Genomic DNA, 14327 nt, shown 5'->3' on the forward strand with positions numbered 1-14327 from the left:
GGTATACTGAGTTCAGATAACCAGATACCTACTTGCTGTGTTCAGTCTTCAGAAAACTTGAAACTGCAGATCAGAAGGATGAGTACCACTGAAAACTGAGGATTTAGTTGACATCTAAATTTATTGGATATCTTTAGTTCAGATTTAGTTGACATCTCAATGTTGAATTCCAGAGGAATTAATTACGGAGCACGTTCTAAAATTTATGATAAAAATTTCCATGAAAAAATAGTTCCTATGATCTTATAGTTAGGCATCACTAGCCACATGACAGTGGAAAAAATGAATAAAACTGCAGGGAAACACAAACATTTTATTAACAGGGAAATTTCTATGAAAACTATTCCAGAACAACTTCCAGGAAAGCCAGTGAAGGTCAGAGGAGGTATAGAAAAAGAAACAACCACTTCAGCATAATCTGCCACAGAATGCAACTCCTCTAGGTGTCACCGTCTGCCATGGAGATTTTTAGACAAACATCATGCCTGAAAACCTGACGCGTGTGTCTGCAGTATTTGGTGTCCTTGGATACACTGCGCGGACCGAAAAAGGACTTTCAGCTGATCACTGAAAGCAGCTCTGTGGAACCCCACTGCAAATTCTACTGGTGTGGACAGATTGTGTGGCACCCACCTTACTGCTTCACCTGGGGCCCGCTCGGTGCAAGGCGGTGTGAGGGGAGCGGTGGGGAGCAGCACCCTGTGCCCCCCGCACTGCTGGGCTGCGGCCCGGGATGCTCCGGAGGAAGGATTTCAGTGGGTAGCAGCAGAGCTGAGCTTTAATGGAAGGTTAGAAATAGGCTGGATAACACAAATTCATCCTATATGCTGTCAACAAGCACTTCATTTTCACGTATGTGATGTCCTTTTGCTAGTTTATCCTGATCTTAGAGAACAGTGTTTTCATTTAGTTATTTTATTAGCTATGAATTGCAACACGTTTTTAAAAGTTAATTGATTATAATATTTGATTAATGAAAAATTGATGAATTAATAAACTATAGAAGTAACAAAAGGTGACCAGGTATCTTAGCATACTGACAAGAACTGGACATATTTTATTCTTACACCAATTATTAATGAACACACTATCAGCTCTATTTAAGTTCAGAAACAGGCTTAATTTTTTTTTGTTGTTTGTTTGTGTTTCTTTCAATTTAAAGTAACAGAAAATGTGTGCAATTGCAATGCGATTTTGCTTTCACAACAAAAACCCAAAAAATCCTTCCCCATGGAAGGGAGGACTGGAGACGCGACACATTTCTTACAAACGTAAAAAAAAAATTTCTTATTATTCATGAAGAACAATTTTTCATTCATTTATGTCTTTAAATGGCATGTTTTGTCCATCAGTTGACTGTCCTTGTTCAGATCTTTGGAGAAAGATTTAATATCCTGTAAAAAGGAAAATGAAACATTAAAAGGTCATTTCATGTTGCAGCCTGATCTACCTTAAAACTTTCAATAATAACACCTGTCTTTCCATGGGGTGAGCTGTCTAACTAGTGACTATAAGATTATGAAGGAAAACTAACTTCAGTGGTGATATATTTCTATAAACTACACTTTCCTTAGGTTACATAAGATGTGTGAAGGGCGCTGTTGTTTAGGTTCAGGTTAAGCACTATGTATGTTCAGTGCACTAATAAAAACATAAACATACAGTGACAATTGCGGAAGGAACATTCTTCATGGCAAATGCTAAAAGAGTTCCTTATGTATCAGGAATATCACTGAGATGGTGTTTTCATGTTATCTATACATTATTGTTTTCAGCAGTTTTAAAAAAACTACAGTGTTAAAATGTTATTTTTAAAGTAAGCAGAGATCTTCAGCTTCAGCTTAAACTTCTCAGTAAGGAGAGATATTAGAAGTGTTGTTTAAACTGGCCAATATTATTCAAAACATGCAGAGACAAATTCGTCAATAAAGTTTATTTTTTTATATGCTATATTTCAAGCCAAACTTAAGTAACACTTCAAGAAAATGGAAATAAAAGAAAACAAGTAACTAACATTTGGAATAATACATACCTGCACTTAGTTATTTTTTTGTGAAGTTCTGCATTTTTTATAACTTTATATATACACACATATATTTATATTTATATTATTTATAATTTATATTTATATCTATATTTATATTTGATTCGTTGATTTTCAATAATTTTGTATTAGCACTATCTCCTCTATTTCCAATTTCAGCGATACTATCCATTGTGTAAGTAGGATGAACAAGGAATTTTTGATTAAAAAAAAATAATGTGCTGGATGTTTAATACAAAGATAAATAGCAATTTAACTTTCCAGCAATTTCTAGTATTGTCAGTAAACACATGTTCCTTTAGGAGAATAACTAACAGAATATTTATAAAATAAATCAATTTAAATTCTAACATACATTCCAATATGTATTTTGTGCAAATATATTGAAGATACAGCCTATTTTCAAAAGCAGAAGCAGCCTGTATGTAGCAATGCCTCACGTGCCTTGGAAAATATCAGGAGCATTTCCATGAATACAGAATAACCATGTTTAAAGATAATTTTGCCAGTCCTTTGTTTCTGAAGGTAGTACTAACATTTATCTTTGGCTCTAAGAAATACTTCAGTTTAAGGATGCCTTTTCCAGCACACTAGGTCACAAAAAGGAGTTTGAATTCTGGTTTGACAAAAATAAATGTTAGCAAATGGAACCTTCGTCAAGTTCATTATCAGTACTTATCATTACCACACAAAGCAGATGAGGATCTCAGCAAACTGTAGTGCTTCTGGCATGGTAGTACGTGAATTTTATTATAAGAGTTCTACAAGTTTATGTTCCTGTAAAGAATAAGTTTGAGAGAGCTACTGCTTATTGTCTTGGAGCAAATATAGAGACACATCCAATCCTGTCATTGTGTTCATGTGTGTGGGAAGTGGAAATTTAGCAATGCCACAGAAGTATATGTTAAATATAAGTCTAAAAGGAAGAATGGTATGATTGCAAAATTATAATCTGATGCAGAAAAAAGAGTGTAAGAACAGCATTTAAGAATGTTAAAAATGAGAACAATTTTATCTGGACAGATTTTACTTATGTAACTACCAGTTTTGCAGAGGAAATCAAACCTAAACAACCTCAAAACACTGCAGAAGTAGTACTCCTACAGATTTACTATACCATGTCTAATGAAGCAATCTTACTGTTTCTGCTATATTAGTTGATATTTTTATCACTTTTAATGTAAGAAGCAGTATTTTTCATGTATGTTTGTATTTCATAAGATTGTTTTTAATGGAATATATGAAAAAGAGAAGCATAACATCAGTCTCTTTTTTAAAAGTAGGTATTTAAACACTGAGTTACATTTTCCTTCTCTTGCACATTAGGATATTTAAAACACCACATGAAAAAGGCTTCTCAGGTTTCATAAGTATTACAACTACTGGCTATGAGTAGACAGTGATTCAGCAGTGCTTTTTTCTGCCAAAGCATTGACTAGGAAGTATATGGTCCACCTCATAAGCCTTACTGAATATAATCTGTAGTAACTGTGTCCCTAGACAGAGAGCATTTTTACTTTGTTAAATGATACATGGGGTTCTGAATGCTTGTTCAGTTGTGTAATATGAAATGACTGCTGTGAATATAAACAGGTATTTTAATAATCGTGCAACATATAAGAAGTGGGTTTTTTCATATAGACATGTTAACTACACATTATTAGAAAACCTATCTCAGCAGAAGTCCTATTTGAATGAATATCTGAGTAATGTTACTGAAACGATTAATGAAACCAACAACAGCAGTAATAATATGACAATTAATTTAGAAGGAACAAGCTTGATGCGAGGGCCTATGTTACATATATTCAGAACACAGATGCACAGAAATACAATGTGATAATCCTATCTTCAAAGCTAGAGTTTTTTGAAAAGGATTATTCAGGATTTGAAAGCAGGGTAAAAAATGTAACATAACATTATCAAATGCATACTAGTTTCAATACAAAAACCCTGAATGCTAACTATCAAACTACCTTGTTATCCTGAGTAATTATGAATGTAGTCCACTCAGAATAACAGATTAATGCAAGCATTAAGAGTTATAGAGATAGAATATATCCCAGACTCTTTATTGAAATTTATCGACAATCAAAATGCAGAGTTACTAAATTGTATGGCTGTTTTTGTATTACTGTATCTGCAACAGCCTCAGGATGGAAGGCAAAATTTGTAACAAGAAATAATGCCAGGCCTGAAGATCCCTTAATAGACCAACATTAATAGACAAACCTATGTGATGGAAAAAGCAGAATTGCTTGCTTCTTCTGAATCAGTTGATGTAATAAAAATATTATCTCATTTATTATTAAATGTATTTAAAGACAGTTTAATTCAGAATGTAATGAAGTGCATTCATAAACACACAATCACATATAGGTGTGGTCTAACTATTTAAAGGAACAATTTTAATTTGATAAGTGAAAAACGTGTGTTGCTAATAGCAAATCACTTGAAAGTTCTAGTCAGGACCAAAGACTTCTAATCAGGACAGAAAAGATCAAATGGAAAAGTAATAGAATTGCCAACCTTTTTCATTTGGTGGCATTTGTATGGAGGCTAACAGAAAGGCCATCATCATGTCGGATGTTGCCAGCCCATTGGTATATGAATTGATAAAACAAATTCCCTTCTGATCTGGAGAAAATATTTTTTATCAGAGATAGTATTGGTTAAAATTGAACAGTTCATCAAGAGGCCAAAGGAATCAGGTACCCTAACTCAAATGTAAAATGTTTTAAACTACATATTCCATTTATAGTTTTCAGCAAACCAGTTTATTTTCCACTGTTTATGACTGCAGTAGTAGAAACATTTTAACCTTAGAAACCACACCCTACCTTGCTATATTTATCTTGTAAAAGATCTCAGTGTAACAGTACTGTGGTTGAATTTCATTTTTACAGAGATTCTTACAGTCTCTGGAGTATTTCTGAAAAAATAATTGAAGCTAAATATATTCTTTACTTACTTTGGAAATGTTTTGGGAACAAAAAAGTTCACCTATTCACCTATTCACCAAGTATAGAATTGCCAGAGGAAAACTGTTCCTGGGGTTCATAAGTTTGTGACCCGAATCCTAACTGACATAGAACAATGGCCACTGGGTCTCTGTCTGTTTGCTGGTGAATATAATACTTTGCTGTCAAGCTGAGTAAGAACTTGTGGTCTTAGCTCTTTCCCAGTTAGTCAGAATTTCAAAGTAAGACTGTGAAGTGTTGATTTCATGCATAAAACAGCAGTCTGTATTTACCAGTACAGTCAAGGAATATAGAAAACGCAGAGCACTCTATTTGAGATACAGTCAGTGTAAGCCCTTGCAAGAGGACATTCTAAGTATTACAAATGAAAACTGAAGTTCTGCATCATCTATCTGTCAAGTCAGGAGCTACAGGCATCAAATGAATCTACCAAATAAGTAGAAAAATGTATTATTTAAATCCAATTATATGAAAGTATCTTTGATAAACAAGCTGTGGAAATTCCTTTGGGCCACAGCATGTGCACTGAAATCCTCAGCTACTGCCAAGATTCATAATATATATTTTCACACCTACCCCTTTTCTCACAGACTGACAATTTTTATAACTGTACTTCCCTGAAAATACCCTACCAGTCACAAATAACATAGGTGATTGATGGTAGCTAATGCATTTCAAACATATACTAGAATCTACTCTTTAAGCTATATAACATAGTTCCTCCTGAAAGTGGTACAGGAAGATCAGAAATTTTAACAAAGAATATAAACTGTGCTTTTGATATTCAGCTACTGGTTAGTGTGAAAAGGTTTTAATAAAGAAATCCCTCTCTCTGTAAATAGCAGAGTATGTGCATATAGCATGACCCAGTTTAAACGCTAGTTAAGTGTTACTTCAGGTTGCATGACATTTGGTCTTTTTGGGGAGCTTGCGTTACGTTGAATGTGGCAAAGTCAGTGAAATGTTTGTGTAAAGAACAGTTATTGACATGGATCACGAACAGAACAGAAAGCTAGTTTAAAAAATGGTTTAGTCTACAAGAAATTCAGTGAAATTGGAAAACTGATCAAATTAGGAGATGCAGTAAGTACTTGATTAAATAATAAGGGTCTGGAAGAAAGAATGGGGAATGTAAGGGAAGAATGACCTAACATTCCATGGTGTTTATTTTCCTTGGCTGAGACATTAAGATAGTCAGGACAAATACTCATTAATAGTCATAATCTTCAGTTGTGTTGTGTTGTCTTAAATTTTCCTTTTGTAACTCTTCCTACCATAGCAAATAAAATTTTAACCCTTACTTTGACAGAGTAAATATATTCTTTAATTCTTGTATCTTGTTTTTTACTAACAATGATTATAAGTGAAACAACAAATGATGGGCACTTCACTTCTTAGAATTAGTACTGGGGCCAGTCCTGTTTCATATCTTTACCAACGATCTGGGTGAGGGGACCGAGTGCCCCCTCAGTGAGTTCACAGGTGACCCCCAGCTGGGGGGAGCGTTGATCTGCGGGAGGGCAGGAGGCTCTGCAGGGGGTCTGGGCAGGCTGGAGCGATGGGCCCAGGCCAGTTGTGTGAGGGTCAACCAGGCTCAGTGCCGGGTCCTGCCCGTGGGTCACACCAGCCCCCGCAGCGCTGCGGGCTGGGGGCAGGGGGCTGGGAACTGCCTGGGGGGAAAGGGCCTGGGGGGGCTGGTCGGCAGCCGGCTGGGCATGAGCCCCCCGTGTGCCCAGGTGGCCAAGGAGGCCAGCAGCATCCTGGCTGGTGCCGGGAACAGCGTGGCCAGCAGGGCCAGGGCAGTGCTGTCCCCCTGCACTGGGCACTGGCGAGGCCGCCCCTCGACTCCTGTGTTCAGGTTGGGCCCCTCACTGCCAGGGGGACGCAGAGGGGCTGCAGCGTGTCCAGAGACGGGCAGGGGGCTGGTGCCGGGGCTGGGGCACAAGGCTGGTGGGGAGCGGCTGGGGGAACTGGGGGGGGTCAGCCTGGAGAGGAGGAGGCTCGGGGGCACCTTGTGGCTCCCTGCAGCTGCCTGACAGGAGGGTGTGGGCAGGGGGGTCGGTCTCTTCTCCCAGGTGACAAGTGACAGGGCAAGAGGAGACAGCCTCAAGTTACGCCAGGGGAGGTTTAGATTGGGTATTATGAAAAACTTCTTCCCCGAAAGGGTGGTCGAGCATTGTAACAGGCTGCCCTGGGAGTTTGTTGAGTCATCATCCCTGGATGTGTTTAAAAAAACTTGTAGATGTGGTGCTTAGGGATGTGGTTTATTGGTGGACTTGGCAGTGCCGGGTTAACAGTTGGTCTTTTCCAACCTGAATGATTCTATGATTCTGTGATTCTATTCTGTGTTTTAATGCACATTTAAACACATGTGCAGGTAACAGGAAGAACATTTGAACCTGTACCACCTCTGCATGCCCTTTTCTACAGCCTGGTTGGCCTGGGATGGAATGTGTTCTAACACATATCCCATAATGTCATGCAGTAAGATCCTTTTGGGAAGATAATTCAAGGTCGCTTCTTCCCATGGATGGGGGGAAAGGCAGTGCCACATGTGACAATGCAGTAGGAAACCTGTAGGCAGCCACAGGCCAGCATGACAGGTATGAAAAAATAGGCCAGAAGGCAGTTCAGTCTTCAATAGACAAAGTTTTCATGGAAAACGAATCAACTGATCTCTCTACAATCTGCTATGCTGTATAACTGGTCTATACTGGAAACTGGCAGAATTTCAATATGTGTACTTAAAAAGTTCTTCATCCCAGAAAGCAATACTTACAGGAAGCTTGTATTCTTGATACTTGTTGATCAAGTCTTGAATGAAAGGATGCTTCAAAAGGAGTGCAGCTGGAATGGGTTTCAGATCTTCGGTGCCTAATTCTTTGTAAATTTTGATTAAATGCTGTAAGAAAAAAAAAAAGAAGTGGTCAATTTATTAAGTGTTTAAAAAATCTGGGGAAAAGCAAAGCTTGCAGCAGGTATTTATTAATACAAAATAAATCTTCTTTAAGTCTACCAGCCTACCTTATCATAGCTGCCTTCCTTCTCCAGATAACTAAATCTATGACTATCTGTATCTTTACTTCCTCCAGTATGAAACACTTTGAGTAGGGTTTCCACTGAAATTATACCTTCACCCGTGTAATTCAAGACTTCTTTTTCACCTTCTGGTAAAGTTTTCTCATGTGGTACTATGTTGGTATAAGGAAAAGCCTAAGCAAATAAAGCATAGGTGTAATACTTAGTGATAAATCAGTAGGTCATCTGTTTCAGTTAGATATTCATTAAGGATCAGTGGGTTATACTTGCAAATTTCAGTTCTTATAAAACAAAAATCACCAGCTCACACAAAACTACCTACTGAACTATAGGATGAAGGAATAGATCATGAGAGCCCAGAAATATCCATAATGTTGGTGTTAGTAGAACACCAATAAACAGTTTTTTCCAGGGACATGGCCAACATTACACTGAGAAACTACTATTCTTCAGAACAACAAAACATAAAAATACCTAATAGTTACAAACTACAATACTCCACCAAGAACTTTGTGTCTGTATAAGTAGTAAATTTGGTAATTCTGGATGTTCACATGAAAAAAGCAGTATGAATTTTCTAGTCCAGATCAAGGAATCACTGCAAGAACTTTATTTTGGCTAACAGCTAACATAGGCTGACCAGCACTCCACAGAAAAAGATAAGGAAGTCTTTATGCAGAAAAATTAGAAGTTTACTATAAACAAGCCATGAGGTATCTGCAGTGCTATCAGAGATGGCCAATGAGGAAAAAAAACCAAACGAAAACCGAGCTGCTTTAGAGATTTGTGAGCACAATGATGAGAAAGAACCTTACACAAATTAACAATGCTTGGACCGGATTAGGCCACTGTGTAGACTAACCATTAACAACAACAGGATTTAATTGAACACACCATTTCTTTCTTCATTAGGAGGAGGGAGAGACTGCTGAGATTAAGTTGCACTTGTGTTACATGTCTTAGGCCTTAATATATGTCTTTTTCAACACAGGAGGAGCGGAGTCATTGATACAGCCTTTTTAACACTCAACAGTAGACTTACAGAAATACTGGCACATAGGTTTTTCTGTCTCCCACTGTAGGTTTGTATTTAGCTATAAGTTCTACATAGCCAATAACAAAATTATTGAGACTTAAAAGCTAAGCATTTTGAGTGAAAGGGTCTTTGCTGTGGATTTAATAAAAGTAACAAAAGTCCCTATAATGTTTGATCTGCTATCAACATCATTAGAATTTCTGGCATATTTCTGTAGGGAGCTATCAACGAGAAGTCATTACAATTATCAGCACAGAACAAGAAAAAAAGAAGAGACAAATTAGGTGCTGCTCTGTTAAGCGCCTACTTATAAGCTGTCCCCACTGATGAATATTCCACTGATAGAATTTACTAGATTTCCAGTACCTGTAGTGAGACTTGAGATATTTAGGTCACATGTAAACTGCCACGGGTAGACAAGGGTTTAGGTTCTTAATTTGGTGCTGAAAACCACTTTGGACATCTTCAGGGATCTTTGTCTTTCTATTTGATGGAACTTGACTTAGATATACCACCATACCAACTCATAATTTACTTTTTGCCCCCGTGTGGTTGTGGAATATCTTACATGAAATGCTGGTGAAAACTCATTCACTGCAGTGTAACAGGATTTTATTTGTTCTCTTTTTTCTGTATTCAATGTTACAGAAGAAAGGAAATATTAGAATGATGTTCTAGCAGCCATGCAATTTTGACCACCAATTTATGAAAGATGACTACAAAGTCAAAGAGCATCCATACATGCAAGATGCTCATTTAGCATCTAATTCTTAGACATTTCTAAGTTTCCATGGGACTCCCCAAGCTGAATCAGGCACACAAACTGTCTGTATAGTACACTGTAAGACATGCATCAGACATAGCACTGATTTAATGAGACAATACTTTAGGTGGGAAACTAAGCATGAGGAAATTCTCAGGTTGCATAGGGTATAACTGTGCTCCTCAGAGATATGCTGTTAATTCTAGACTGAAGGGAAACGTGTCCATTCACTGTGACTCGCAGCCTTCAGAATCATTGACATAGGTGATAATGCCAGTGTAGTTACTTACAATCTTGTAAGTCCCAACCAAACAGATCAAACAAAACAGAAAACACTGCGGAGGAGAACAGGCTGTGTTGCTTTATATCCCATGATGGGGGGTTAGAACTTTCCATTGAAATATGGGAAATTAAGTTCAGATGTACTGTATCTAACTAGGAGCATTCTGTGCTCTCCTCCTTTCTATGAAATATAAGAAGGCAATTGTCTTATTCAGTCTCTCACATGGACAAAACCTCTGATGTGACAAATAAAAGCAGACACAGGGAAGTACAATACCACATTTTGCCATGTGAAGTAATAAAATGTAATTATGAATATGTATAGGTTTACACTGTGTGGTAAAATAATGCCCTTTCAATACTGTTTCCAGTGAGCACAACTGTATTTTAAGTATTAGGCAAATGCTACAGTCATTGTGGTTGTGAAAGTATATGAAAAGGTTTTGTTACCTAGAAGAGTGAGCTCTTTCCAAGGTATGTACAGATATATATTTTATGTCTCAAAAAAATTCTTATAATTCAATAGTAACTGATGCATGTAGTGCACTAATGGCAGTTTTGAGACTTTAAAAATAACAGCATACTCCAGAAATACTAACAGTGTTCAAAAGCCCATCATTTGATGTGACAATACATTCATCATAGCTCGAAAAACAACTGAAAACCTTATTTCATATGAAACAAATTATTAATTATTAATCCTTCTGATTTACAGGTAAACACAAACACTTGAAAATAATAACAAAGGTGTATATACTTCTAGATACCCAAAAGTAACACAATGGAAAAGAAAGATCAGCAATAATACCAGGTTTTACATCTTTAGATAACAACACTGTAAGTCACAGTCTAATTCCTGGGGATGGATAGCTGGACTTAATTTTTAAAATTAGGTCAAAAAATGCCCTCCATTCACCTATACAAGGACCAGTTACTAGTAAATGCCTTCAACTTTCATTATTATTTGGCAAGCAAATTTTCAGACTTCTGGAAGAATACTTCTGAATATTATTACCAAAGTCAGTGGAACTATTTGCAGAGCTCACATGAAGTCAGTGGGACAACTTGTAAGGACTGGAACTACCCAGGATAAGAAAATATACAGAAATCTAGCTAATATATAATTCTCAAGCTTTTCTATTGTTCTTTAATATTTTACTGTAATATTTTACCACACATGGAAGAGAAGCTTCTTCTTCTCTATGAATATATGTTCCAGTAGCAATGCTAAGTGCTCTGTAAACACCTTCAACTGGATCAGAGTGGGAGGCAAAGTAAAGTAGCATCTCAGTATAGTTGACCAGAGCAGGATCTTTACTGGTATCAGCAAATAAACTGAAGAAAAACTATAAAAGAAGAAAAATACGTAAATTAATTTCTACAAGTGGGATTTAATAAAATACAAATTAAAGACTGTATATAAAAGGATAAAATAACAACTGCTGATCTTTAAAAATGTGTTGAGGTTGTGCAAATCAAGGTAAATCAGAAGTGTGTCTGAGTCATTCAAGGAAACAGAAATTGTAGTATTTTCTTTTCTAGACTGAGGACTTTCACAGAACAAGGAGAAATTAATAAAATCTTGTATCATGACAAGTAAGTCCAGAACATGTTCTTGTATTCAGATCACACTATTACCTCCCTTTTCCATGGAGATTTCCATCAGCTTAGACGCAGAGATTATTTGCCTCCCATTCTTTACAAAGATGGTTACTGTGTAGCAAAATTAATGAGGTTCAACAGAGAACAGGAATAATTAAGTCTGAGTAGGCTATGATTTAGAATACTGAAGGAAAATTCCTAGATTCCTTTCTACATTACTGCTAACTTTGAGGGTTTTATACATGGAAATCATATTCTGAAGCACCACCTGACCTCAAAAACCATTGAAACATTGCAGCAAACATGGAAAAAAAGAGGAGACCCAAGAATCTTTTGCATGAGACCTCTCAGGTCAGAACAGTGAACAGTCTCTTCGAAATACCAATGTTTTTTAAGTTACCTTTATGAGATGTCTTACAGAACAGTGAACAGTCTCTTCAAAATACCAATGTTTTTTAAGTTACCTTTATGAGATGTCTTAGCCTATCTAAAGGCAAAGAATCCATGCAACTTTCTGTTGTGTTTAGATCTTCATTTCCATTAAACCATAAGCCAACCTGATTTTAAAAAAAAAGTAATTTATTTTCACACATTAAAATAAAGTGGTCTTTCCATTCTATAATTGTTTAACAGACAGATTAGTAAGAGCTTAATCACTGGACTAAATTAAGCTGAATTTGTTATTAATATACAATGACATCAGAATAATTTAAGTAGCTGTTTGTAATACATACTTTGGAAATTACTGAAAATAGAGTTGAAGTGACTCTCTGCTCTTGAAAGTGTGAATTAACTAGGTGGTTGTAAACCTACACTGCCCAAGAAGCAGAACATAATGCAGAGCTTCTATGCGTGTTCTGGCTTCTTGCTTTCAGGTTATCCTTTGCTACACCATAGCTTTTGTCCTAACTGTACTTTTGGAAGAAACTGTCCACACACTTCAGTATAATGAAGGACAGAGGCATGGCTCTTCCCATGCTTGCCTGCTCCCAACAAGAAGACTTACATTACAGACAAGAAGTGTTCTGTAATGCCTACAGAATTACACCTGCAACTGCAAACTAAAAATGCCCAAAACTAACTCTCCAACACTAGACCCAATCCACAGGACATACCAGCTAAATCGTACCTTCTAAAACAGGATGGCCATGAACAGACCCCCTACAGAAAGAAACCCTTGACTGGAAGTGACCCCTATTAAACCTTGCCAGGTTAGGGAAACGTCACAGCATAGACAATTGAGTACCACTACCTGGGGATGTTCCCTAGTACTGCACAGTTTATTACTACAGGCACAGACAGAGGGGCCAGCTGGGGCACCTCAGATTCCCTGTGGAAGGTTCTTCCTGCAATTCTCAATGACTATTGTTTGTCATTGTCTCTTGTGAATACAGTAAAATAAAATAAAAGTTTCATGACATTTTGAATGCATGTAGGTCTCAGCATTAAACAGAGAACAAAATTTGTTTCCCTTTTTATTCAAAGATTATAACATTTGAAAAAAATGTCAGTATATTCTGTGTTACATTAATAGGCTAATATGGAAGATTTCAAATAGTTGGAAATCTTCATGAATCTCAGATGTTATTGAAAGATGCCATAGCCTTTCACTGTAGGTATTAAGTGAAAATATTGTAACAAAGTTACAAATTTCATTAGCAACATCCTTCTCCACATTTCAGATGAATTACTACATTTTTGATTGCATAAAATATTGCTTTATTATTATGTGTTTTCTTTTCAAAGCAAGACAATGAAATAGGACAAAACAGGAAGTTTGAAGAGATTTTCAGAAAGGAAAACAAGCCAGTAAAATAAAATAATAAATTAGTAAAGAAAAAATTGTTTTCTGCTTTTTTCCCCATGTAAGTAAGCTGGGAAAACTGAGCAAATAATAACAAGAAAATAGGTTTAATGTTATCCTTCAGATCTTTCCCAGAAAGATATCAGATGGTTTGCTCTGAATGATATAATTATAATATTAATGATAAAAAATGATATATAATTATTTTACTAACTCTTTGCTATTGTTCTTTCCTTATTTTTATGGATTACACTGACTCATACATTCTCTAGTGCACCATGTTCCACAGAACATGAATCATTTTTTCTTCAAGAAAGAAATTAATGAGAAAGAAATGGAACAAGTATTGACCTCATAAAATTTGCCACAAATTGCTCCCAAAGGAGCATTTCAATACAAACATTTCAATAAAACCAAGTCAGATGTTCCTCATCAATTAAGGACTAAATTTTACTCAAGCCTGCAAGATTCTGTTCTTGTTCTTCTCATAAAACAGAATATGCAAAAAATTCAAACCACAGTGCTGTCAGTAACATGAACTGTAGTACCTCATATAGAGCAGGTATACAGGGGATTTGTGTGGTTTTTAAGTGAACGAAGTTTTGGTCAGATTTACAAACATGAAATAGTGGCGACAGACATTACAACTTTTATTTGCAATGTGAATCAGCTAAAGAGCAAAATCTTCAGAGCAATGCAGACTGTTGAACTGAATTGGTTTGGATAGTCTCTGGAGCTTCCTATAACATCCTCTTGAGCACCTAAGTTATGTGCCT

General features: G+C 36.5%; 1 protein-coding gene across 1 annotated transcript in view; it reads right to left on the reverse strand.

Moving 5' to 3' along the window:
- Window positions 1-1386: 1386 nt before the first annotated feature.
- Window positions 1387-14327, reverse strand: part of SPEF2 (sperm flagellar 2) — an 87302-nt gene continuing 74361 nt past the window's right edge. The window contains exons 31-35 of the mRNA XM_055791631.1: window positions 12212-12304; window positions 11318-11491; window positions 8050-8238; window positions 7801-7927; window positions 1387-1394 (exon numbers count right to left, since the gene is read on the reverse strand). Coding sequence (XP_055647606.1) covers window positions 1387-1394; window positions 7801-7927; window positions 8050-8238; window positions 11318-11491; window positions 12212-12304 — 591 coding nt within the window. The remainder of the gene's footprint in view (window positions 1395-7800; window positions 7928-8049; window positions 8239-11317; window positions 11492-12211; window positions 12305-14327) is intronic.

The sequence above is a fragment of the Falco peregrinus genome, chromosome Z (assembly GCF_023634155.1).
Source record: "Falco peregrinus isolate bFalPer1 chromosome Z, bFalPer1.pri, whole genome shotgun sequence".
Taxonomy (NCBI): domain Eukaryota; kingdom Metazoa; phylum Chordata; class Aves; order Falconiformes; family Falconidae; genus Falco; species Falco peregrinus.